The following is a 27,711-nucleotide window of genomic DNA, read 5'->3' as shown; positions in this document are numbered from 1 at the left end:
TAGCATAGTCCTATTTATTTGATTATATTTGTTCTTATTAAAACAGTTTGTTTCTTAAACCATTTCTTATTAAGCAGTAAAAATTATTATCATTTCTTATTAAGCAGTAAAAATTATTATAATTTAGTATTTGAAGATTTTATGAGGTCTCCATAATTTTTATGATCGCTTGAACTCCGTAAAGCATCGAACCTAACAAATATGCAAAATTGCTGGTGTAATTTTATTTTATTAATTATATTTATTATATAAGTACATCTTTGATCATTTTGTTCAATTTGCAGGAGCTATGGGTATTATTATTTAGTTTTATTTAAGGTTGGTTAATGTCGAGGCTGTTTCCAAGCCAGTCTGATGCAGAAATGTCGATTTCTGCTAGATAATCTGGTAAAGCACAAAACACATATTGGATTTTAATACTTTTTTTTTATTCATTATAAAAATAAATAACTAATTTCCGCGTACATTTCTGTTAGGTGTTTGGCTGAGCTCATGATGTTGTTCAACAAATGGAGGGACCTAAAATTTGAATCCGATTTCGGGTTACGGCGGCCACATTTATTTCGCGCTTACAGTCTTTTTTGGGTGTTTGACCGAACTCTTCACCAAATTTGTGGTATTCGTCTAAATGTTGTTCCGCTAATAGGAACCTTCAGCTGACTCCGAACGGTAAATATTTTTTATGAAGAGCTTTTTCATGGCAGAAATACACTCGGAGGTTTGCCATTGCCTGTCGAGGGGCGACCGCCCCTTATTTTAGTGTTTCATCGAGATTCGAACCTACGTTCTCTCTGAATTCCGAATTGTAGATACGCACCAACCCATTCGGCTATGGCGGCCACCTAATAAATTGAGAATAAAAAATTAAAGACGCTTTCCAGTGTGCAGTGATGACATGGCGCAGAATTCTATTTAAAAAGCGGATTCTCTGCCTTTTCTTCTTTTTCCCCCATCTCCGTTCATTTAGAAAAATTCCTGTTTACTAAAATATGCTTGGATAACTTTTACTGTAGTTCAATGGGTGCAGATGCTCAGCATTCGTGCCATCTCTTCGGTGGCCGCCTGTGTAGTCTGGTGTGCATTATTCTGCCTGCTCGAGAATATAATTTTTCTATTGAATGGTTCTCGAAAAAGTTTTTACAAGCACGTTTACTAGGGCGGGTTGATTTAAAAATGGCTCATTATTCTGTGAAAAGAAACTTTGCCGAAGGAACCATACCTCTAAAACGAATTCTGATGTCCTCCAATTTGGGTCGAACGAAAAATCCCACATTGACCCATTTAGAGTGCTCCAATCGAGTCCAAATGTATGACCGATCCCCACTAACTTTGGACGGCCGATCCACCCATGCCAGTGGCACACCGCCTGGAACTCCCCTGGGGGGTTACCCATACAATCATTTCAAAATATCACCATTTTTGGCCTTTACATGAGAAAAGAAACTAAAAAGTTCGACCCAAATTGGGGGACATCAGAATTCGTTTTAGAGGTATGGTTCCTTCGGCAAAGTCTCTTATTTTGATCCCTAGAATATGATTTTCGTAGAGCAATGGGCAATTTTTTTGCCTCCCCACAAATCGACCCGGCCTAACGTTTACCTATACATCTATCAGTGTCGTTCAGTGTCCTACTCTATAATTGTAAAATTTCGCCAAATCTGTCAACTGGCTTCCAATCCAACGGCTCTTCTAACATAATTCTTCGAAAAGCTTGATCTACACCTCCAGTATGCCATTCCATCAGAACCAATCAACTTGAATTTTGACTTTATTTGATAATATTAGTTTGGGGAAAAAGAAATACATTATTTTCAATGTTGGTTTAGTCGATTCCATTCAGTCATCTCCCACATACCTATGCACACCGCACAGGCAGTCCCATGTATAAAATCACAGAAATAATCGAAGTTGACCGCCATATTAGTAGTCGTAGTACCTATCGCCCAGAAGTTAAAGATGGACCATAAAACAGTTTTAAACCATTTGCGCAAGATAAAAAAAATTGATTTCTTTTTCCTCAACCTTATATTTAGTTTATGAAATCATATGGCGCCCAACTTTTTAGCTGTTTTCAGCCATTGTAAGCACTTTTAGCGCATTTTTTCGGTCAAATTTCACATTTTGGCAGGTTTCTCAGCAAGTAAGCCAGCCTCTTGCGGTCATCGACGAACCATTCGTGTGCTTAATTTTGTTATTTCCTCTTCCACAATGATTGTGATGCCCTACCTATCACAAGGAACCTATCACATTATTTTTAGCAAACGTTCTTCACAAGCGGTGGTTTTTCATACACTTCCAAACCTCTTTTTGCCTGCAAGGAATCCAATAAATTGATAAACATTTAAATACCTACTTATCACAGGCCTACTGAACACAACTCTTCTGCTGATATTTCTTAAACTTAATTTTTTCCATCGCGGTATTTATGAAAAAGAGAATTTTTTCAATCATAGTGTAAGAATTTTTGCCTTATCAAACTCAACCAATTTTTCACAACTTAGTATTTTTTTGTACTTAACTCAGCAGTATCGCTAAAATAGTTGCATAACTTAAGTTAGCTTCGAATCGTAAGATCCCAGAAAAAGTGGACAGCAAAAATCAGCTTAATATTTGTATGGCCTTTCAATCGATTTTTTAGTAAATGTTAACGTTTTTATGTCCGCCACTGTGTGTATATGAAAGTTTTGCAGCAGCAGCTATTGTGGTGGCGAAGGAAGGTTATGTAAAGCGTTAAGCGCAGTTTCGATGGTAGAACAATCAATAGATTACAACGGACAAAAGGTCATTAATCTGGCAATGCAATACATGCACACACACATACGTGCATACCCTGCAAGAAAAACTGAACTACTGAAACAAGTTTATTCGGTTCAGAAGTATTTTAAATAATTTCGTCAGTTATTAATGTCGTGAATAGTCAAGGCTTTCTTTAGGATATGAAAGTGAAAAAATCGAAAAATATGCACTAATAATCGTCGTTTTTAAATATTAGGAGCTTAGCGGAGCACAACTTAACGCCATTGGTTTTCGGTCAGTTCGAAATTATGATTTCACAGAATTGGTCACGCAAAGTCAAGAAATTAAGGCGGAATTGGAAGTATCTATAAGTCAAAAAAAGTTAGAGGCAAAAGTTTATCAAAATTGAGTTGAGAAATTTTGTATGAGAGTTGGATGTGCCACTTCGCCCACGAAATGGGTCCGCTGTGAGCCGCGTGGCTGGCCTACATTTCCCCTTCCATATTGAACCATCCTGAGCTTTTGACAAGGCGTAAAAGATTGTTGATACCTAAAGTGTATAGACTATCTATATTCATTAAGAAGTAGGATCTAAAATATCGGTTCCTGCGTCTGGCTAGAGCCGGGCATGTGCAAAAAATGTGTTGAATTGTTTCCTCCTTCTGCAGCTACGACAGAAATCGTGCATGTAAACGCCTAATCTCCTTGCATGATTTCCTATGAGACAATGTCCTGTGAGGGCCCCTACTAAGGTCCTGATTTGAAGTCTACTCAGTTTTATAATACTCTTGGACAGACGTAAATTTAGCCTTGGCCATGTATGCCTAGCAATTTCACAGGTGCACTAATCCATCTTTGATATATAAAACTAATAAGTGCATCCATAATAAGAAGCTTACAAGCTGCGAGAGGTACTTCCATAAAATTACTTATGTTTTGGCAGGTATCTTCTCTTGCAAGTTGGTCAGCCCAACAATTCCTTGGTGTATCTCTGTGGCCGGTAACCCAGCATAAGATAATAAGATATTGTTTGACCATCTCATTAAGAGATTGGCGTCAATGTAAGACACTCCTTGATGTTATTCGGAGTGCATCCAAGGCCCGTAGGACAGCTTCGCTGTCTCATAGAATGCAGATATCCGTTGATGATATTCTGTTTATCTCTAACCATTTTAAGACTTCATGAATAGCATTTATTTCTGCTTGAAAATCACTACAGTGATCCGGTGGTTTAAAGGATTCATTGATAGACAGCTCTTCGCAATATAAGCCTGATCCGACACCATTGTCCATTTTAGATCCGTCCGTGTAGATCCTAACGGGTGTGTTGGATCTTCTTCAAGCCATTCCACTCTAGAAGGGATTTCCATTAGGAAATTCCTTTCGAAGCAGAGAATCGGAGGGTGATAATCAAAATCACTGGGCATATCCGTATAGGAGTCTAAGATGGTTGAATGCCCATTTGTGACAGTCTTCCATTGTGAGCTCACTCTAAGCCTTAAAGCGGAACAGGACGCTGAGTATTTGCAGAAGAGATTAAGGGGTGGCAGATGTAGCATGATATCCAAGGCCATGCATATCTTGGTTTTCATGGCGCCACGTATTTCTAATTCCGCTGATCTCTGCACCTTATTCAATAAATTAAAATAGGTTTTTTTCTGCATAGCACACCACCAGACAACATTTCCATATAGACGAATGGGTCTGACGATAGCAGTAAAAAATATAGGCTTACATGAAAATTAATGAGATAATTTCTAATATTTGGAGGTCGTGACAGTGGCTCGGCCCAACTTTATCTCCTTTATAATTTTATTATAAATTTAGAATTTTTTAAGTACATAGAAATATTAAGTACATCAGAAATATTTAGCATTTCCACTCACAGGAGAAGTAGGCGTGGCAATAAGTCATTATTTACTGGATTCTACGTTTATTTTCCTCTATGTGAGTGTATGTAGAAGAGCTTATATGGGAGCGTTACACTGTATGAATTCAGTAAAATTCTTCACTCACATTATTATTTTTAATAAAATGTACCTTCTACTCAAATATGAACGAGACGTTATCAATAAAACATATGGCAAAAATAAATTTTTTGTTATTTGGTAGGACTGTTATAAGCTTACATGGCAAATTTCAGCGTGATATGTCACATAGTTTGTTTTCTGTGCTACTGTAAACAAGTCAAGCTCGAGTGTGTTCTTCGAATTTAACGATGGAAATTCAAAGAATTTGTTTGAAATTTGGTTATTCTAACAAAATTTCGGCTTCAGACGCCTTAAAAATTTTGCAGACAACCTATGGGGACTCTGTTCTATCGCGTGCACGTGTTTTCCAGTGGTACAAATCGTTCAAAGAGGGCCGTACATCAACCCAAAAAACCACGCCAAAGTCGCTCAAAAATGAAGGTTATGCTGACTGTTTTTTTTTCGATTACGAAGGTGTGGTGCACTCGGAGTTCCTTCCGCAAGGCCGATCGGTTAACGCTGAATATTATTTAGACGTTTTAAAGCGTTTGCGCGAGAACATTCGTCTTAAAAGGAAGGAATTGTGGGGCAACAAGTCATGGTTCTTGCATCACGATAATGCACCATCTCACACATCACGTCTTGTTCGCGATTATTTGAACAAAAACAATGTTAATATCATTCCGCAAGCACCGTATTCGCTTGATATGGCTCCATGTGACTTTTTCCTGTTTCCCAAGCTCAAGTTGCCGCTCCGTGGAAAACATTTTGAGACAATTGAAGTCATAAAAGAGAATTCGAAGAGCACACTCGTGCTTGACTTGTTTACAGTAGCACAGAAAACAAACTATGTGACATATCACGCTGAAATTTGCCATGTAAACTTATAACAGTCCTACCAAAAAACAAAAAATTTATTTTTGCCATATGTCATCCGCAGACCGTTTTATTGATACCGTCTCGTTCATATTTGAGCAGAAGGGATGATGGCAAATTGAATTTTACGTTAAAATAGGTATAAAAAAATAATTTTTAGTTTTGTCACTAAATTAATTTTTATTTTTCTGTTTTCCAATCAGTCATTCAAGAGAAAAAATAGAAAAAAAATATAAATTTTACTTCAGACAAAAATAAAAATTAATTCTTTTCCCTTTCCAAAAAATCGTGTAGCACCTGCTAGTTCAATTATTGCTATGTTAGTAGCAGTGGGAGCCAAATTAATATTTTCCATTCCTTCATAAAATTTATTGAATTTAACACAAAGGAAGGAAGAAGATATGAATATCATACAATTTATTGACTATCTCCGAACTAAGAATGCAGCGGAGGGCAAATAAAACTGCCTAGGATATTCGCTCTGTTGCTGATATTCATGGAGCTGCGAAGGTGCCCGAAGCAGTAATGGTTCTGTATGCACTTAGAGCTTACCACTTTGATGCTTGAAAATTTCCCACAGGGTAATGTACATACCTACAATTGAGTGTACATATATAGAATTTATAAACGAGTGTGTAATAAAATAGATTTCAGGAATATTATTGGGTAGCTTTATTGAGAAATATTAGCATGAACTCATTCTATGCAATCGGGAAGTGTACTGAGGGGCACTTGTATGCTGCCTTCATCGAATATTTCCACCCGACGTGTTTGTGGTTGTCATTGATTACAATGCAGCGATTATTTCGATATGCCCCATTCGATGTGCCATTCGATATGCCATTGTTGCTCGTGACAAGAAAAATGTTTTATAGTTTCATTAATTGAAGAAACATTTCACATAATTAGAAGTGTACAAAAACTTAGCAGCAGCGTGAAATAAGTGCATGAGGCACATATATGTAAAGGGTGATCAAGTTGAAGGTACTTTTTCCAAAACAGAGTTTTTGATAGATTATGCGCGATTACCGTCAAACTAAATACATATTTTTTTCAGTATTCGATTGACATTTCATTGTGGAAAGACTTACGCCTCAACAACGTTTACAAATCGTACAATTGAATTACGAAAATCGACACTCTGTGAAAAGTGTTCATCGCACGCTCAGGCCAACTTAAACCTCAGGCCTCTATATTAAAATTTTTCTAAAAAAGTATATTTTGTTATAAAAAAGTTAAGAATAATTTTTTATAAAAATGTCAACAAGAACCGAAGATATTTCACTTCAAAAAACTATATACCACAACTTTTTTTTAAGTAGATTTTATTCTGCTACTGGCTAGGAGAAAGCATGCCCAATGATTGGAATCTGAGTGTCCTTTTTCCTGTGTTGAAGAAAGGCGACCCTACTACAAGCACCAACTACCGGGCGATCAGTCTTATCGCCAACTCATATAAGATTCTGTCCAGCGTATTGTGTGAAAGACTAAAGCCATATGCCAGCTCACTGACTGGACCTAATCAGCGTGGTTTTACAACTGGAAAGTCCTCCATCGACCAGCTCTTTACAATACGGCAAATTCTGGAAAAAAAACCCATGAAAAAGATAACGACAAAACTCACCATCTCTTTGTCGATTATAAGGCTGCTTTCGATAGCCCGATAAGGGATCGCTTATATGCCACACTGTCTGAATTCAGTATTGCCGCAAAACTGATCTGACTTAGAAAAATGACATTGAGCAACACGTTCGGCTCTGCCAAGGTAGGAAAAGACCTCTCCGAACCTTTCAATATTGAGCGAGGTTTCAAACAAGGCGATTCACTATCGTGCGACCTTTTCCACTTCCTCATGAAAAGGGTACTGCGGAGAGCCGGTATTCATCGTAATGGCACTATTTTCACCAAAAGTGTCCAGCTCCTTGCATATGCCGATGACATTGACATCGTAGGGCACAGAGAAGAGAGTCAAATACAGTGGATCTGGCGGTTAACGACGGCAAGACGAAGTATATGCTGTCCACTAGGAAAGATATACGGCGTTTTGCATGCAGCATTTCAGCGGACAACTATACCTTGGAAATCGTCAAGGAATTTATATATCTTGGCACCGCCGTCACAACAACAAACGATGCCAGTCTGGAGATAAACCGACAAATCACGTTGCTAATAGGTGTTACTTCGATCTCAGTATGCAAATGCATAGTGGAGACCTCTCTCGCCCGACAAAACTAACACTCTACAAGACGTTCATCTTGCCCATACTACTCTATGGCGCTGAAGCATGGGTTGTGTCGCAGTCTGATGCTGCAGCTCTTGAGAAAGATATTTCGGAAAACCTTCGGCGCTCTTCGGGTTTGCGATAACTACTACAACCAAATGAACCCCGAGCTGTATGAGCTCTACGACGAGGTGTACATAGTGAAGCACATCAATTTTAAGCGCTTGCTATGGCAGCAAAGCAGGTGTTCGTATGATAAGTTAAGGACAACGACGTAGGGGAAGACCATGCCCCCGATGGAAGTAAGGAGCTGAGGGAACCCTATTTTCGCTTGGTGTAACAAATTGGAGAAGGCACGGGTGAAGCAGAAACGAGATTTTTTACAGTCGGCCTTAATCCGGTAACGGGTTGTGATCCTTGATCAGGCCATGTAAGTAAGTAAGTAAAATTTTATTCTAAGAAGTGAAAGAGATAATTTTGTAAAATAATGGAAGAAAACCGAAGATATTTCACTTCAAAAAACTCTCTACTATAATACATTTAAAATGCGTATTTTATCATAAGAAATTAAAAAAAAAAATGTTAAAATATTTCACATTCACTAACTCTTGTGTAAAAATTTTATTAAAAAAAAAGAAAAAAAGTATAGCAAATTATAAAAAATACAATATATTAAATAAATAAAATTATATAAAAATGTTAAAAAGAGCCGAAGATATTTCAATGAAAAACTCTATACCATAAATTTTTTTAAATCCATATTTTATCATACAAAATTAAAGCAGAAATTTAAGATATTTCACATCAAATAACTCTAATCTATAAGTTTTTAAAATCATATTTTATTCTAATAAAAAAAATAAAAATATTTATAAAAACATTAAAAAGAACCGAAGATATTTCCCTTCAAATAACTCTATACTATATTACAATTTTTTGTTTTTAAGTATCTTTTATTCTAAGAAGTTAAAAGAAAATTGTATAAAAATATTGAAGAGAAGTTCCACTTCAAAAAACTCTGTACCATAGGATTTTTAAAATGCATAATTTATCATTAAAAGTTAAGGAAAAAATTGTAAGACACTTCACATCCAATCATTCTGTACTATAATTTTTTTAAAAGCATATTTTATACCAAAAAAATTAAAAAAAAAATAATTATAAAAAATATAATAAAAAGAAAATTGTATAAAAATATTAAAAAGAACCGACGATATTTCATTGCAAAAACTTTATACCATAACTTTTTTTAAATCCATATTTTATCATGAAAAATTAAAGAAAAAAATTGAGATATTTCACATCCTCTAATTCTGTACTATAATTTTTGTAAAAGCATATTTTATTAGAAAAAAGTGAAAAAATATATAAAAAAGTATAAAAAAGATAATAAAATATAAATAATAAAAAGAAAATTTCATAAAAATGTTAAAAAGAGTGGAAAATATTTCAATTCAAAAACCACCATAATTTTTTTTTAAAGCACATTTTATTATAAAAAATTAAAGAAAACATTTTAAGATATTTCACATCAAATACCTCTGACTCATAACTTTTTCAAAAGCATATTTTATTCTAAAAAAATTAAAATATTTATAAAAGTATTAAAAAGAACCGAAAATATTTCACTTCAAAAACTCCATACCATAGTTTTGCACACTTAAAATTAAAAACATAAAATTAAGAATTAAGGAAACAATTTTACGCTATTTTACATCAAATAACTCTCAACTCTCCTAAAAATTACAAAAAAAAACAAAAACGAAAATTCTAAAAGTTTTCAACACTAAATAAATCTTACTTTTTAATTTTTTCAGTTACTTCTTATTTTGCCCGAGCCTATAAATAAAGAAATTTTTAGAAAAACTGATGGCAATGCCCGAAAACTTGGATCATTTGACATGCCCCTATCACACGCACACGACTAAACAGTAAGAAATAATGAAAAACGTTTTTAAAATGACTGAAAGTCATAAAATAATGGTAGTAGGTCTTAGCAAAATTATATAGAAAAATTGTGCAAAATCATACTTATCACTCACCGAAGATCCTTATCAAGCAGCTATTAAATCAAGGCTCCGAGAGTTCAGGACCACACCCATCGAAAATTTGTTGGCGGAAAGTGGGTTTCTCACTATTGAAGATCGGATACATTACATGCCGTCAAATTCCAGTTATCTATTCAATAAGCTCAACTTAATTTTATCCAAAGAGATAACCTTATTAAAACGACGGAAACGCAGCATGAAACTCTCATCCGCTCTGACTTGTATACTTGATGTGGTTTCTAAATCAACCATCACAACTTTACCTTCTCCTACCCGGAAACACCCGCCGTGGTTAATGCAAGACAAATCTTTTCTAATCTTGCGAAACGTAGTCATATATAGGCAATTAAACTGGCAAATTACTGATCCATTTTTACGGCAAGGTTGGCAAATATTATTCACTGATGGATCTAAATCTATTCAGGGTACATCTTTCGCAGTTATTGACGTCAATGGTAAAATATTTGCACAAGGCATCTTACCCACAGTTGCAACGGCTTTTGACGCAGAAGTGCAAGGCATTTTGTCTGCTCTGCTAATTAAATCATTAAAAGATAAATTCGTTGTGTGTATAGACAGTTTTTCAGTATTTGAAGCCGCTAAATCAGCAAGCAACTCATCTGAACCGATTTCTACCATAAAAGAGCTCATCATTCAACTAGACGTAAGAGTAAAATTGATGTGGACTCCTGGAGACGCTGGCATTAATGGAAATGAGCACGCAGATAAAGCAGCCAAATTAGCTTCAAAAGCCCCATTAGTAACTTTTATGCCTTTCTCGAGGAAAGATGTGGCAAAAATAATTTCTAAATTTGTATACCAACGATGCGCTATACAATGGGCAAATTATTCTCACTCTTACAAGTCATACAACCCTAACAGAACTGCAGTCAGACTCCCAACCGTAGTAGTGGGAACATGGGAATAGTCATGAACAAATGCTTTATTCGTAACATACGATCATTTGTTAAAATAGGAATCTCAACCAATATGTAAATTTTGCCTCAGTGCTTGCTTGACTATTCCCAACTTCAACCCCTTTGAACTATTAACATACCCACAAGAGAAAAATATTAAACTACACATTCATAAATTAATTTAATCTTTCCTGTAAGTTATATACATTCTAAGCCAATAGCCCTTGCAGTTAGTGCTTAATTAATTATAGTTTTAATTGTAATTAAAATAAATATTGTAAATAAATAAAACATAAAATTCTTTTTCTTTTTTATGCTAAAATTCTATAATTAAATTCTGATAAATTTGCTGAGCTACCGTTTTTCGGTGTGCTCTATATGTATTAGGTTCAGACACTTTTATACTAAAGGGTGGTTAAATTTCAAGGCCCGATGTCGAATAGGAACCACACCTAAACGTCAAGTTTTTTTCTGCATTTCATTTGACATTTTTCCATTTCAGATTAACTCAATTTGAACCATAGAAAGATACATAATCGAGCAACGCATTAAAGTTATTCAGGTTTATTATGAAAATGGGCGTTCAAATCAAAATGAATATCGCGCACTTCGTGATTTTTTCGGTCAATTTAATCGTCCAAATGTGCGTACAATCGGAAAAATTGTGCAAAAGTTTGAGCAAACCGAATCTGTAGGAGATGTGGAAACATCAGTGCAAGCTCGTACAGCTCATGCTGCAGAAAATATTGCTGCTGTTCGCGATTGTGCGGTTGAAGAGCCGTCCACCTGAACTCGTCGTCGTGCCCAACAATTGCACCTCTCACGCTCGTCGTTGATGAACATTATGCATAAAGACTTGTACTTACACGCTTACAAGGTGCAATTGACTCAAGAACTAAAGCATCTTGACCATTTCAAGCGTCGTCAATGGTCAGAATGGTGGCAGAAATTGGCAACAGTGAATGACCGATTTTCGAAGAAAATCATCTTCAGTGATGAGGCACATTTTCACCTCAGTGCATTCGTCAATAAACAGAATTGCCGCATTTGGGCGAATGATAATCCAAGAGTGATTGCCGAAAAACCAATGCACTCACAAAGAGTAACTGTCTGGTGCGTTTTATGGGCCGGCGGCATCATTGGGCCGTATTTTTTCCAAAATGAGGCAGTTCAGGCAGTTACTGTGAATAGTGTTCGCTATCGTGAGATGATAACGAACTTTTTATGGCCCGAATTGGAAGATATGGATGTGGACGATATGTGGTTTCAACAGGACGGTGCCACTTGTCACACAGCTAACGAAACAATGGCTCTTTTGCGCGAAAAATTTGATGGCCGAATAATCTCACATCGCGGCGATGTCAATTGGCCGCCAAGATCATGTGATTTAACACCGTTGGACTTCTTTCTTTGAGGTTATTTGAAAGAAAAGGTGTACTTCGAAAAGCCAGCAACATTTCAAGAGCTAAGAATGATATAATTCGGCACATTAACGGCATAGAACCTCAATTCTGCCTCAGCGTCATCGAAAATTTGGACCATCGGATGGAGGTGTGCCGCCGAAGCCGTGGCGGCCATTTGGCCGATATTTTGTTTTCTGCATAATTGAACTATACCAATACTATCATAGTAAAGAGAAATGACAATAATTTCCTAAAAAAATTGTATTTTATTCAGAATCAACACCGGCCCTTGAAACTTAACCACCTTTTACAAGCTGAACCTAGAATAATATTATTGGTAGGTAGTACACACATAAATACATACATATGTACATATACGCCCCCAGCATGCCCAATTATGAACATAAATTTATGTTTGCTTTCGCTTGCCTTTGTCTGAACTGCAAGTTTCAATGTTCAAAATTTATATGCATAAACACATTTGAAAAGTTTCCATTGTGTCTCAAAGATTACATGAATTTTCCGCTCACACATTCGCTTGGGCATACCACAATAATCCCTTTACATGCCCACACATGGTTACATACACACATACATGAGAAATAATACCATCCACATATTTGTACTTCATCTGCTTCATTATTTGTGACATTCACTCATCAATTCAAAAGCGATAATTGTTGATTTATGCGCTGGTAGTGCATGCAATAAATTCAAGAGCAATTACAGCAATTTAAGACGATTCCAGTGCACGAAGGAATGAATGGATGTGCCATAACTCCAATTTAGATGCGGTGGCGTTTGCTTTGTGTGACAGTTAATTGAATTAAATTTTAGTTGCATGTGAAAAGGCGTGGAAAGTAAGCAAAACAAAAACAAGAAAACCAAACAAAATAGAAGAAATAATTTTACACAAAGCTGCACGTTGCGTAAGTATGTGTGAGGGTGTAGTTGGTGTCACTTCTTTTGTTTTCAGTTGGAAAATTTACTACACTTGGATATTAAGCACACACACACCTACACTCACATACATACATATTTATGATCCAACATTGGCTGTGGCTTCAATGAACTGTGTGCGTGTTCGTTTACTTTTGCTGATTTGTTTTTATGCCAGAGTTACAGAGAAATCAGGAAGTAGTAAAAATGTGTATGAAGAATGCCTTTGAGATTACTCAATTTTCCTTCCACATGCGTTTTTGTTTGCATTAAAAAATTACTAGCTGGCTTCCTCTCTCTCTCTCTCTTATGTGCGGATGCTGATGCATAAACACAGGAAATATTGTAAGAACAAAATTTTTCCAGCGAAGTGATTATGATCAGCAGTTCTGTTTTACACGATAACACATCGAGGGTCACAAAAAAGGGGATTTTATTTAATTTTCACTTTAATTATATAGACAGTAATAAAGCTTTTTTTTAACTGAGTATATTTTTATATGAACTAATTTATGTTTAGAATACTTTTTTATAGCAAATTTTTACTAGCCAAATTGTAATCTTTTCCAGAGTTCATAATCAGACAAATAATGCTCCTACTTTTGTTTTTCCTTTTGCAAAAAATATTCCTTATAAGTTTTTGTAACAGATTGTCCAACAATAACAACTTTTCAGCACTTTTTCATCGCAAGTGATAGGGAATTTCTTTTTAAAATTTGTTCATTTGTAGGCTTGAGTATAATTTGAAGTAAACTGATTTTTTTTTTTAAATAATTTATTCTATGCTGAAAATTTTGATATGGAGTTTTTTGAGGTGAAGTATCTTTGGTTTATTTTTAAAGTTTTAATATTTCTTAGGATAAAATTTACTAAAGGGTTTTCCAATAAGAGACGTTATTTTAATATTCAAAGGAAAATTTTTTTTTTTAATATAAATGATCGGATGTTTATTTCATTATAAAGAGGAAGGTATGTGTTTAATAGTTGAAAATAACATCAGGCTAATGACTACCAGCACCACACTTACAGGACAATATTCTTTTCATGGAATTTTCCATAACCGCCCTATGTCCTCGATGCCTCACGAATTCTATCTTTGAGGTCTTAGATCGACCCTGGGCTATTGGCGTAGACCTTCTCTTTCCCGTGGTCCCAAAAAAAAAATTTACAAGGTGTTAAATCGCAAGATCCCGGTGCCCAATTGTGATCACTTCTTCGAGAAATAACACGCTCCGGAAACTTTTCCCATAAAATATCAATGGTTTTGTTGCTTGTGTGGCGCCGTTTTGTTGAAAATAAACGTTGTCCAGATCAATACCATCCAATTCTGGCCATAAAAAATCGTTAATCATCTCTCGATAGCGCAATCCATTCACCGTAACTGTTGCTCCAGCTTCATTTTTGAAAAAGTAAGTTCCAATGACTCCGCCGCATCAAAAATCAAATAGTCCCACGTTGAGAATAGAGAGGCTTTTCAACAATAACTCTTGGATTTTCTGAGCCCCAGATCCGACAACTTTGCTTGTTGACGAAGTCACCGAGGTGGAAATGGGCCTCATCACTCCAGATGATTTTTCGATGGAATTCCAGATCGTGCATGAATTTCAACGGCCCAATCAGCAAAGACATGCCGTTGTTGATGATCGGCTGCCTCTCCCCTGTATGGCATCACAACGGACGAATTTTTGAATATTTGTTCAAGTGTGCCCCAAGCTGGGGCTGCCATTTGACCTAACCTAACCTAACCTGATGATCGGCCGGCTTGAGTTCCTGTGTTAACTGGACTTTATAACGCTTAAGACCCAAATCTTTATGCAAAATACGGTGTAATGAATGACGTTTGTGGAATGCCTAAGTCCAAAGAACGACGAGGAATGGACAAATCTGGGTTTTCTTCAACACTTTCGGCTACAGCAGCAATAAATATTCATTTTTGGCTGTTCTTGAGCGATGTGCACGGGTTTTATTCTTCACATCACTAACTTGTCCCAACAGCTCGAATTTTTTCACCAATTTCTGTATTGCGGTCCGACAAGGTGCTTCACGGTGACCCAAAAATGTTCGAGTTTTACGAACCGTCTCTGCCAAATTTTCACCATTTTTATAGTGAATTTTAAAAATCTCAATGCGTTATTTAAGCGTGTGTCATTCCATTTTTTTAATGGCGTAGTTTCTACTTGTCAAATATCAAAAAATGACAGCTTCAAAAGTGACATCTACCAAAATAGCGGGCTATTCAAAATAACATCTGTTATTGGAAAACCCTTTTTTAAAGAATATATTTGTTTGGGTAAAAAAATTAGTTTTTGTTCGAGGGAAAAAAATTATTTTTTGGTTTAAAAAAATTTGTTTTTTGGAAAAATATTGGAAAAAATTTTTTTAGGAAAAAATTTTAGGAAAAAATTATTTTTGGAAAAAAATTGGAAAACATTTTTTTTTGTTAGGGGGAAAAAAATCTTGTTTTTCTAAACAATTATTTTTTTTGTTTGGAAAACAAATTTTTTTGTTAGGGAAAAAAATATTTTTTTTTTCCTAAACTATTTTTTCCTAAACAAACAATATTTGCATATTGCATATTCTGTAGTGATCAAATGCTAAACAAGGTCTTAGATTAGTGTACGCATCAGATCAGTTCGGAAATGAATTATTTCCCTTTCGGTTGCTTCTGTATGTATATTGAGGTGAGCAGCACAAAAAAAGTTGCTGGCAAATGTTTGGTTCATGAATTTTCTAATTGACTATTCAAAGTAAAGGGAATGTGAATCTTTTTCACCTACCTGTGGACTTGAGTCCACTCAATAAATGTTGAGCGAATATACGAAAGCATGTAATGTTGCGAAGTTTTTCCAGCCAGATGAAAAACGGAGCTTGTTAAGGGAGCTTCCTAACCCACTCAAACTATCGGGTGTTTTTAGCTGCATGGGTACTAACGATATCGATAACTATGGTTTGACAGCTGAGTGTTGGTATTTCTGTTCATAACGATTTCAAATTGTGGAAATTTTGTTTGGAAAAAAAATCTGTTTGCGAATGAGCGCTGAACGCTCTATGAACAGTGGCGGCATCATCGGTTCTTCCTTCTTTCGAAATGTGGAAGGAGTTCCCGTTAGGGTGAATGGCGAACGCTATCGAGCCATGCTAACTGAATTCTTGTTTCCCAAAAATGAAACAGCTAAACATCGACGATATTGGTTCCAACCAGATGGGGCAACTTGTTATACATCGCACCTAAGATTCGATTTATTGCAATATTCAAGCCAAAATCACGGCCAGATTAATTGGAGAAAGTATTAGAAAATTGGACCGGTGGAATTGCGCTGCCTATTAGCAGGGCATTGAAGTTAGAATCTGCACCTGTGGTTGCTTCTGTTTTCATAAGGTTCACTTTATCATATATTAATTTTTCACATTCTTATATTAAGCAGATACTAACCGTTGATACGAATTTCTTATCGGTATGCCGGGGTTGGTTGGTTGTTTAAAGTGGTGATTCATCCAGAATGCACTATGCGGGGACTCTCTAACTAATAAATTGTTGTTTTCGTAAAAATATAATTTCACGAAATTTATGAATTAATTGGAAAACCTCACTAATTTATCTGTTTATTTTGGTCGACCACATAATCATTCCTCATAAGTGCAGGATTTGAATTGTTTTCCTCTGCACCTCTATTTTATTTGTTATTATTTCTATAGTAAATAAAAAATATTATTCCAACTTCATTATTGTTATTACAATTTTACTAGAATTATTTTTTTCTATTCTCTTAGTATTTCCTTTCTCCTCTCTCCTATTTAAAAGTGTCATAACTGATCTTTATCTTTAATATATACGCACTTTAGGGTGGTCCCTATTTCTAATACTATTGGTATTATTCGGTATAGCCTTTAGAAATATAGGGTTACCCAAAAAACTCCTAAATATGGAATATTAAGAGAATCTGGTGAGATTTAGTGCTTCCGATTTGTGCCCGAAGCTCAAAAAATTAATATTTTTCTAAACTGAGATCAAATAATGTAAAAAAAAATTAAAATTAGTTACGTCTTTTCATTATTTCCAAATAATATGGAAACTCTATTTTTTCTTTTTTTTTGTGGTGGTGAGGTAGGGTTTAAATTGCCTTCGCACTTACAGCGGCCGTCGTTTGCCACGTCGAGTGGTGAGCCACAAAAACAATCCCTCTTCCTTCTTCCCTGGATTTTTCCTCTGCCCCGAAACTACGGTAGCATTTCTTCGAAGACAGAGAAGATTCAAATAAGTGTTCTGATACAGACTGCCTGTTCTACGCTCCCCTGCCCAGGGGTCCAGGGTCGCCAGCTTTGGAGCCAGCCCTATTGATCGTCATTGATTTTAAAGTATTTTAAGAGTAGAAGCGAATCAGGGCAATAATGAAGTGTGCTAAAGTAACATTTTTCACCGATTGGGGTATTTTTCACTCAATGTCTTTGAATATAGCGCGAAAAAATTTAGAAATCCCATTATGAAATTTGCGACAATCACCATTGAAGCCATTATTAAAACAACGTAAGAAAAAAATCTGAGGGTCGTTTTTCCTAAGGGAGCAAAAAAATTGATTTTCCAAGGAATATTTTTCAAACTTAAGGCTCTAGTCGTAACTTTTAACGATCAACATAAAATTTCTTATTCAGTAGTTTCGTTTTTTTATATAACTTTACGTTTCTAGATTATTAATATGTTTTCCCTCGTAAAAATTATGCCTACCCTAATGCACACATACATGTGTACATCTAAAGGTATCTTTCAGGTCAGCCACACTAAATTCAAGGCACTCTATTATCGAAAGCCAGTTAAGTGCTTCCCATGAAATTGCACCTGGTTAGTTTAACCATGTAAAATAAAATTCTACCTACCGTCATTTGTTGCTTGATCGGCGTGACTGCGTTCCGAGGCTGCTGTTTTGCGATTTGCCCAAGCCCCAGGATCCTCGCGATTATTTATGAGTGGTGGTACAACACCAGGTAACATTTGTGGCACTGATTGCTGCTGCTGCTGTTGTTGTTGTTGGTGCGCTTGATGTACAGACTGCAATTGTTGTTGCACCGTTTGTTGCAGAAGAGGCGGCTGATATTGGGCCACTGAGGCGATCTGTGAAAAGTCAACTCTATTAAATTTAATTTTCCACTTTAAAAATTACACAATGGAAGCTCTAAGCTACCTTCTGACTATTTGCTTCCAATGCATTTGAGGATGCAGCATCGGCATTGGATTTCGCAGTTGAGGTTGCAGCAGAACACTAAACGAAATGTTGAAAAAATTTTTGACATTTGTGGACATTTGTTTTTTTTTTTTTTTCAAATCAGTATTGCACACTCACTTCCGGTCCCTCGTCGCTGCCATCTTCACATTGTGGTATACCATCACAAGCATTATAGACTGCAATGCATTCGCCCGAATGGCAAGTAAACTGAAAGCGACCACAATGCGCCGGGTAAACTAGAAGAAGAAAAACAAAAAAACAGAAAACAAAAACAGTCGCTGTACGCTGCCAAAAAACTATGCGAATGTAAACATTAGTGGCACACACCTTTTTGTGGAAAAGCTACACTCATTGGTGGTATTTTCTCCACGCCTAGCATCGGCACCGGTCCCGCCGTTGCCGCCACATTGGCACTGCCACCGACAGCAATGGCTGCAGCTGACATGCCGGACGCCGCACCCTCTACTCCACCTGTTCCTCCTGCGACTGTTGCTTTGTCACGCGTTTCTGGTTTCACTTTTAAACTAGCCAGTTCCCACTCTTGCTGGGAAATGTTGTTGGTGGAAATGGCGTGTGACACACTGGGTTTCGTCGTAGTCATTTCGGTCAAATGTCGCGCAACTGTCAGAACTGCGCTGGTGTAGTTGGCATGGCGTGTGAATTTACAGTGGAAATTCTCGGGTGGGCCACACTCGAAAAGATAACAATAGCCATCGCTTTTGTCTTCAAACACGTAAACGTCACAAGATTCCGTTTCGCAGCAGAGTCGTTGACATTCCTCGGCGGTGTCGAGCTCCAGCCCTTGCAAGTACTTGCCACCAAGCGTTTGAGATTCGCCCGTGCGAATTATCGTGTTTTTGTGGATTTCAAATTTTCCTAGAAGAAAAAAGAAATAAAATTGTTGAAAAATACAAACATTGTGACTAATTTTACCAAATCGATTTTCTTAAATAATTTGTATATACATACATATTAGGCCGGGTCGATTTGTGGGGAGGCAAAAAAATCGCCCATTGCTCTGTGAAAATCATATTCTAGGGATCAAAATAAGAAACTTTGCCGAAGGAATCATACCTCTAAAACGAATTCTGATGTCCCCCAATTTGGGTCGAACTTTTTAGTTTCTTTTTTCATGTAAAGGCCAAAAATGGTGATATTTTGAAATGATTGTATGGAAACCCCCCAGGGGTGTGCCACCGGCAATGGGGGGATCAGCCGTCCAAAGTTAGTGGGGGTCGGTCATACATTTGGACTCGATTGGAGCACTCTAAATGGGTCAAAGTGGGATTTTTCGTTCGACCCGAATTGGGGGACAGTTTTAGAGGTATGGTTCCTTCGGCAAAGTTTCTTATTTTGATCCCTAGAATACGATTTTCACAGATCAATGAGCGACTTTTAAATCGACCCGCCCTAATACATATATATACTAGTTTGATAAATAACGCGTATAGCTTTCATTGGGTGTTTGTCCCAAATTCTCCTCCTATTTGTGGTGTACGTGTTGATATTTTACCACAAATGGAGAGGCATACAGTTTTACGCCGTCTTCCAACGGCAGATGATTTTTTATAAAGCGCTTTTTCATTGCAGAAATACACTCCGAAGTCTGCCATTATCTGTCGAGGCGCGACCGTTATTAGAAAAAAACATTGTCTATCATTTTGGTGTTTCGTGCGTACAGCGGGTTTCGAGCACGGGACCTACCCGATGATAGTCATGCACCAACCCATCCTACTATGGAGGACAAAAATCAGTTATATCCCCTTCAAAATTATTATTTTATAACAAAATGAGGTCAAAGGGCAGCATCCGGTGCGTTTTACGGTGCGTCACCTGTGGTAGTCAGCCTTAAATCATCGCGCTCAAAAGCAGAGCTGATTAAATTAATGCGTAGATGCATTTTAGGTACTGATTTGTAGTATCTTGTTATGGTTTGAAGTTTATCTATAACTTTCGACGTTTACATCAAGAGTTCCTGCTCACCGAAGTACCAGTATTAAGTCTCCGGTCAAACTTCATAGCCGAAGCTTCCCTATGATCAGACAGTACAGGGAATGTTTAAATAAAACAAAACAGAGTTAAACTACAGACGAATTTATTTTATCTTCTTTAAAATATGGCCCGTCTAAAGCAACACACATGTGTCAACGTTTAACCCAGTCCTCCATGCCACCCAGGTAGGCCCGACGAAGTGATAGTTTTCAGCTCCTTCGTCGCATTCTCTTTGATCTCCTCTATCGACTGAAATCTCTTTCTACGAAGTGGTAACTTCAACTTGGGAAACAAAAGGAAGTCGCACGGGGCCCGATCACTTGAATACAGGTACGGTGCTTGCACGATGCTATTTACTTGGTCTTTGGTCAAACAATCCAGCACAATTTGGGCTCGGTGCGATGGCGCGTTAACTTCACGCAAAATCCAAGAATTGTTTGCCCACATTTCCGGCCGTTTGCGACGTACAGCATCTCGCAATCGTCCGATGGCGCTAAAAAGTGACAGATGTGTGTCTTACAGTCCTACCAACATAAAAATATATATGGACCGGCCCCACGTGCACGGTTCGTTTAAATTAAACATTCCCGGTACTTTTTGATCATAGGGTATTACCAGTTGAGCTCACATACTGCCGTAGACTGGTGACCTATATTGAACGCCACACACTACATTAAACTACACGCAACCCACTCCCACAAAAAATGAACTAGTCAACTGAACGCACAGGGTATCTTCGTCATCTAAAGACTTTGCCCTCAAATTTCGCTATACTTATACATACATTCGACATTTTCATAAGTACTCTTTTGAGTTTAAATAATAATATTTTGTGAGTACTGAAGTTTTAGGCATTTGTTGCATTTCATAATAAAACTTTTTAACCTGAATCCTTTGAATTAAAAATGAAGAAAACTGTGCCATCATATACTTATTTTAAATTATTCCGACTGAAAACGTATCAATGTTATAGTCGTGTGTTCTACTAGTTATGAAGCACCCATTGAATATATATTTTTAAAATAAAGTCCATAAAAACTAGCTAACTGACCACTTCGACATTCCGACAAGTGAAAACCATACTTCTTACACCATGCCATCCGTCAGTCTGTCTTATTCCCACACCTCCAAGATTCCGCACTAACAGAGGATGTGAACCCAGTTCTTCCTTTATTCCCACAAAAACATTACTCACGTTCAGCAGCGGTGCGCTGTACATCATCATCAAGCTCGAAAAAGTTCAACATAAGAATTTGAGCTTGAGAACAGCGTGATATTTCTAGCATATAGCATCCTGTCTCGAGATATTACCATCTAAAATGCTGGAACATTCAGAGCATTCTTTAAGATCTATCTGACATAAATTTCAAAACATTTTCTACAATAAATTTCCATTACATGATTTTTTCTTGAAAAAATAGATGTTTTTAGTTTGACTCAAATACACTAGACAACATCTACATAAATAATCTTCAGGATTTGAGCCTTCCTTGAACCAGACCCACAAGTTGAGTTTGAGAACTCAAAATGCAAAAGTAATCTCAAAGCCTTATGAGATCTTGCAATATTGGCAATTTACGAATTCCGTAAGATATTCATATGCACTAGGCCGGGTCGATTTGTGGGGAGGCAAAAAAATCGCCCATTGCTCTGTGAAAATCATATTCTAGGGATCAAAATAAGAAACTTTGCCGAAGGAACCATACCTCTAAAACGAATTCTGATGTCCCCCAATTTGGGCCGAACTTTTTAGTTTCTTTTCTCATGTAAAGGCCAAAAATGGTGATATTTTGAAATGATTGTATGGGGAACCCCCCAGGGGAGTTCCAGGGGGTGTGCACTGGCATGGGTGGATCGGCCGTCCAAAGTTAGTGGGGGTCGGTCATACGTTTGGACTCGATTGGAGCACTCTAAATGGGTCAAAGTGGTATTTTTCGTTCGACCCAAATTGGGGGACATCAGAATTCGTTTTAGAGGTATGGTTCCTTCGGCAAAGTTTCTTATTTTGATCCGTAGAATACGATTTTCACAGAGCAATGAGCGATTTTTAAATCGACCCGCCCTAATATGCACTGATATATCTCCAATTTTTAAGCTAGAAATATTTATGTACGCAGTATTCGGGATTTGCAAAGCTCAATGTGATGTGTGGTGTTTTTTTAGAACTTTGTTCTGCTGTAGTTCATTTGCTGGCTTCACAAGAGTAAAAATTGTAAACTGTGCTTCAACGCAGTTGAAGCCACTGCATAGCTTAACGAAAAAACTTATTTGTGCTTTGCTGTAGCTTCGGTCCCCATTTAAATCAGAAAATGTAATGAACTTATGAATCTAGCAGGAGCACTCCTTGGAAGTGTAATAACAGAAAATTAGCGTCGAGCGACAAATGCGTGTGCGACGGTTGTGTAACTATTGCAAATAACCAACGATCAGAGAATCATGCAAATCACTAAAACTCTACAAGGAAGTTGGTGCAAGCGTCTTTTCAGACAGTCAAGCAGTTATCAGGGCCTTAGACTCCAACTTCATTTTATCCAAACTAGACTTACAGTGTAGAGAGGAATAACTTAGTCATTGGCTTGAAATTACTCTGATATGGGTTCCCGGTCATAGGAACATACGGGGTATTGAGATATCGGATGAGCTAGCAAGAAAAGGTTCGACACTAGACATAACAGAGGCGATGGCAGTCTCCACCCCACTCAACACAAGAAAAACATCTATTGCTTCACACTATCATGCTTCAGCCGAAAGAAGATGGAAGTAATTCACTACATGTACTACAAAAAAAAACACATGGCCGTCGTACAAAATCAAAAGGACGAATCACCTGTTAGGATGCTCCCGACCAAACATTTCACGCATCACTGCACAGGTCATTGGAATGTGGGGGATCATGCAGCCAGACTCAACCTCCCCTTCAATCCCATCTGCAGAAGCTGTCAAGCGGAAGGGGTGAAGGAAAGTCTCTCCCACTACTTATGTGAATGCCCATGGCTAGCTAGGGCACGACTCCGAATCTTCGGTAAGCCTTTCTTACAGCAAATTAATGAGACCTCAGACATCGAGGTACAGAATTTGCTGCTATACTTGGACCTTACTAAATGGATTTGACTTAGAAAAAAAAGTCATCATGACACGATGACAGTGGTGCTGGTCACTAATTAGGATAATTTGAGTGGAAATACTCAACCACTTCAACAACAACAACAACCACCGAAGAAGCTGACTAACCTTTTCGCATACTTAAAAATAATTTCTGCAATTTGTAGGCCAAATAGGCAACAACCAATTAATAAAATAAACAATTTAACATGACTTACCTACTATAGCTTGGAGTTATTCATGAAAAGTGAACAAACTCTGTTTGCTAATTTGTAGGAAGGGAACTCTGAAACTCCCGATTTTATGCAATAATAACGGAGGAAGTTATTAGCCAGGAATTTATTAGCCAAGCCGCGATCAAGGCTCTGACGACGCCACGGTGCAGATCCAAATTGTTCAACTCCTGTAAGCAGAGGATCAAATCTCTTGGTGGTGCAGATAACATTTCTCTCATCTGAGTTCCACGACATAGGACCATAGAAGAAAATGAAATTGCTGCTGAGCTTCGCAGGAAGGGGACAGTATTGGTCTCAGAGACCTCCTACCCGGTCATCGGCATCCCCCTGACATTTGTTAAAGGGGAATTGCACAACTTATTTCTCAGAAAAGCGCAGAAATGATGGAGCTCCATTTCTTCGTGTGCTATTTCGAAAACCCTGTGGCCTCAGTACAATAGATGGAGGACTCAGAAAGTTATAAAAAAAAGTCCTAACTCGTAGCTGGGTTTACTGGTCATTGGGTAATCGGCACACACGCGGAAAAGCTTCGTTTACTATTTAACCCCCAATGCAGAAGTTGTGGTCATTTTTCAGAGAAGTAGAGTATTGAGCACTTTCTCTGTAAATGTCTGGGTTTGGCAAACCTTAATCGTGTCACTGGGTGATCCTTTCTTCGACAGCTTAGGACAGTGCGCCGACATAAAACGCATCAATCTTCTCTTTTACATCAACAACTCTGGCTGGCTGTAGATGTTTGCCCGTTGAAGGTCTAAAAAATGGTAAAAAAAAGGGTGCCTTAGTGCTACTTGGGGAGTGTCAGAGTGGTACTTTAACCATTTCATCTACCTTCCTACCAGAGGAAGAAATAAAATACATAAACTCCATATAAATACAGGGCTGACCATTTGAGTGTGAGAATTTGTTTACGACAAAAAAACATTAAAACTTCAAATACCACTTTGGCTAAAGGCAATAAGGTAAATCACTTCTTCTTCTTCTTAATTGGTACGATAACCGCTTACGCGGTTTTGGCCGAGTTTAACAAAGCGCGCCAGTCGTTTCTCTCTCGTGCTAACCGACGCCAATTGGACACCAAGTGAAGCCAAGTCCTTTCTACTTTCAAGGCCGGAGCGTTTGTATCCATTCGGACGACATGACACAGCCAACGTAGCCGCTGGATCTATATTCGCTGCGCTATGTACACGCCGTCGTTAAGCTCATACAGCTCATCGTTCCATCGTCTGCGATATTCGCCGTTGCCAACGTGCAAAGGTCCAAAAATCTTACGCAGAATCTTTCTCTCGAACACTCCAAGCGTCGCTTCATCGGATGTTGTAATCGTTCATGCTTCTGCGCCATACGTTAGGACGGGCGTGATGAGAGTCCTGTAGAGTGCTAGTTTTGTTCGTCGAGAGAGGACTTTACTGCTCAGTTGCCTACTTAGTCCAAAGTAGCACTTGTTCGCAAGAGAGATTCTACGTTGGATTTCAAGGCTGACATTGTTATCGGTGTTAATGCTGGTTCCTAAATAAACGAAGACTTTTACAACCTCGAAATTATAACTGTCTACAGTGGTAAACCAAGGTAAATCACTATTTAATTTCAATTGCCTCTTTTTCACCTCAACACACTTGCTGCCAATTAGCCCCAAACACTCCCACCTGCTTAGAAGCAAGTAGCTAATTAGTAAGGCCTCGTTTACGTCTCGTTTAAGATATCAAACTTTCCCTTAAAAACATCAAAAATTAAATCAAAAGCAAAGAAAAGAGAAGAGAAGCCGGGAAAGCAAATTTAACAAATAGTTATACAATAAAACAGAAAAACTTATCAACGGAACTCATCTGCATATCTGTGGTCCAATGCCATTTGCACAACTACCAACGCTAGTTAACTGCTGCCGTAGCTGCTGCTTCAGCAGTTGGTGTTCAAGAGCCATGACAAAGTGGCATTATTTACAGTTAGTTACGAGGCGATGGCAGATGCACCACAACAACACACAGAAGCAACTCAAAAGCAGTCGAACCAAAAGTCAGGCAAAACAAACACTGACTGACTGGCGATCAAAACGAAAAAAAAACTACTCAGCTATTAAATGCAGAAATAAAATTACATACAACATTTGAATGCAATAAAGTAAAAATAGAAATAAAAATAATCAAAAACATAAACAAAAACAACAATAGTAAACCGCAATTGAAAATGTGAAGCAGCCGAGTCATCAAGCCAATAAAAGCCAAATAGGAATTATTTATAAAGAAAACGACCACAGTCCACTTGCGCATGAAGAAGCGCTCAGCCGTTCAATTTCAATTTAGAGTCAAACAATAGTTTTCCCTGCCTCAAAGCTCACGTCACGCCAACGAAAAGCTAATATTAACGTATGAGTACACGCCATTTTACCTACCCAAACATAGCTCCAAATCCATTCGTTTTGCCAAGCGATGCATGTCGACGGCGGCTGCTGCTGCTGCTGCTGGGCTTCCAACTACACCTGTCTGCGTAGAGGCCCAACTCGTGTAGCCATCGCTGGCGGTGTTAATAGCATTGGAGGCGCAGCTAAAGCTCGAGACATTCTGAGTCAAAATTAGAAAAAGTACGGTTAGAAATTTGGCGGCTTCGGCGCTTCGACGTAGCAGACGTATGCCGGGCGCGTGCGCAACGCCCATTAAAATGCGATTATGAAACATGCGCGGCGTGGCGTAGCGTAGACTGGCTAATGGGTAGACTGGGTGGCTGACTGCAGCTCCAAATATGTGGGTGTTCGGTGTTTGAATATTTTTTTTGTTTTCAGAAATAAGTATTTATTATTTTATAGCTGGCTAAAAATTGCGCGTTGCTTTGAGGCGTTATTGAAAACTTTTTTGTTTTTTTTTTTTGAATGCAACAATATTTTATTTATTGTGAATTTTACTGTAATCTTTGTAAAGCATTTCTTCTACATAGTTGCTCTCAAATTTACTGCAGCCCCAGCACAAACGGTCGTCCAGCACACCAACAATGCAAGCAATGAACGTCTGTTTTGATATTCGAAAATTAATTAAATTTTATTACTTTCTTAAGGGGTTACATGGGTTTCGTCGGGTCAAAAAAGGCCTATTTTCAAAAATTTTTTTTTCTATGTAAAAAATTATTTATTTAATTCAAACTTTTTTCTGTCTTATAGATACATATTTAAAGAATAATTTCTGAAATTTTCAAAAAAAAAAAAATTAAAACTCCTCCGTTGTGACGTCATTTTCGGTGACCTCTCGAAAAAGAGGTGCGTCCGCGTTGTCAGCATAACTCCTGACAGGCTCATCAAAAATGAAAAAACAAAAATAAATGCTATAGTTAAGACCATAAACTCTTGCTTGAACGCAGGAAAGAAAAAAAAGTAAAAATTGGAATTTTGGCAGACATTTTTGCAAAAAAATGAAAATTTCGGTCGAATTTGCTTGACATTTTGTTTTTTTTTTTTAAATACATAGTTGTAATTGAAAAAAAAAAACAAAATCCTTCGTTCAAGCACGAGTAAATTGTATTTTGAACAGCTGTGTAAAATTTCATCAAAATCGATTGAGTAGTTTTCGAGAACATTTGGCAACCGACTTTGAAAACACGGTTCCGAGAAAAACGCGTTTAAAGTTTTGAGTAACAATAAAAGTGGCTTGGAGCGCACACATACCAAAGGCTGTATCTCCGAAACTGTTATTCGGATCGACTTGAAAATTTTGGATAATATTCCTAAGAAGTTTTAGAAATTAATAAGAAAAAAAATAAATAAATCGATTTTTTGGACCAACGAAACCCATGTAACCCCTTAATTTTTTTTTTATTTTTTTTTTGTTTTTATTGTTTTTTATTAATTTTTAAATTTTTTTTTATTACTTCTTATTAATTTTTTATCATGACTTTATGCGCTTGCCGCTTTATTAATTACTTCTCAATAACATTTCTTCTTTATTTTATTTATTTCTCTATTTACACCTTTTGCGTCCACTTTACTAATTGTTATTGTTATTGTTTTTCTCGTTTGTTTGTTTGTTGTTACGGCCTCACTCTGGAAATTATCGATTTTTCCACACCATTTC

At 37.2% G+C, this 27,711-nt stretch overlaps 1 protein-coding gene across 1 annotated transcript in view; it reads right to left on the bottom strand.

Annotated features, from left to right (window-relative positions):
- The window catches only part of LOC129249133 (transcription factor 20), a 43,386-nt gene extending 16,879 nt beyond the window's left edge, over positions 1-26,507 (bottom strand). The window contains exons 1-5 of the mRNA XM_054888786.1: positions 26,046-26,507; positions 18,657-19,205; positions 18,447-18,565; positions 18,288-18,365; positions 17,983-18,217 (exon numbers count right to left, since the gene is read on the bottom strand). Coding sequence (XP_054744761.1) covers positions 17,983-18,217; positions 18,288-18,365; positions 18,447-18,565; positions 18,657-19,205; positions 26,046-26,328 — 1,264 coding nt within the window. The 5' untranslated portion in view covers positions 26,329-26,507. The remainder of the gene's footprint in view (positions 1-17,982; positions 18,218-18,287; positions 18,366-18,446; positions 18,566-18,656; positions 19,206-26,045) is intronic.
- Positions 26,508-27,711: the final 1,204 nt, after the last annotated feature.

Source organism: Anastrepha obliqua, chromosome 5, assembly GCF_027943255.1.
Source record: "Anastrepha obliqua isolate idAnaObli1 chromosome 5, idAnaObli1_1.0, whole genome shotgun sequence".
NCBI classification, from domain to species: domain Eukaryota; kingdom Metazoa; phylum Arthropoda; class Insecta; order Diptera; family Tephritidae; genus Anastrepha; species Anastrepha obliqua.
The sequence above is the reverse complement of the archived record's forward strand: the minus strand, read 5'-3'. Positions and strand labels throughout refer to the sequence as shown.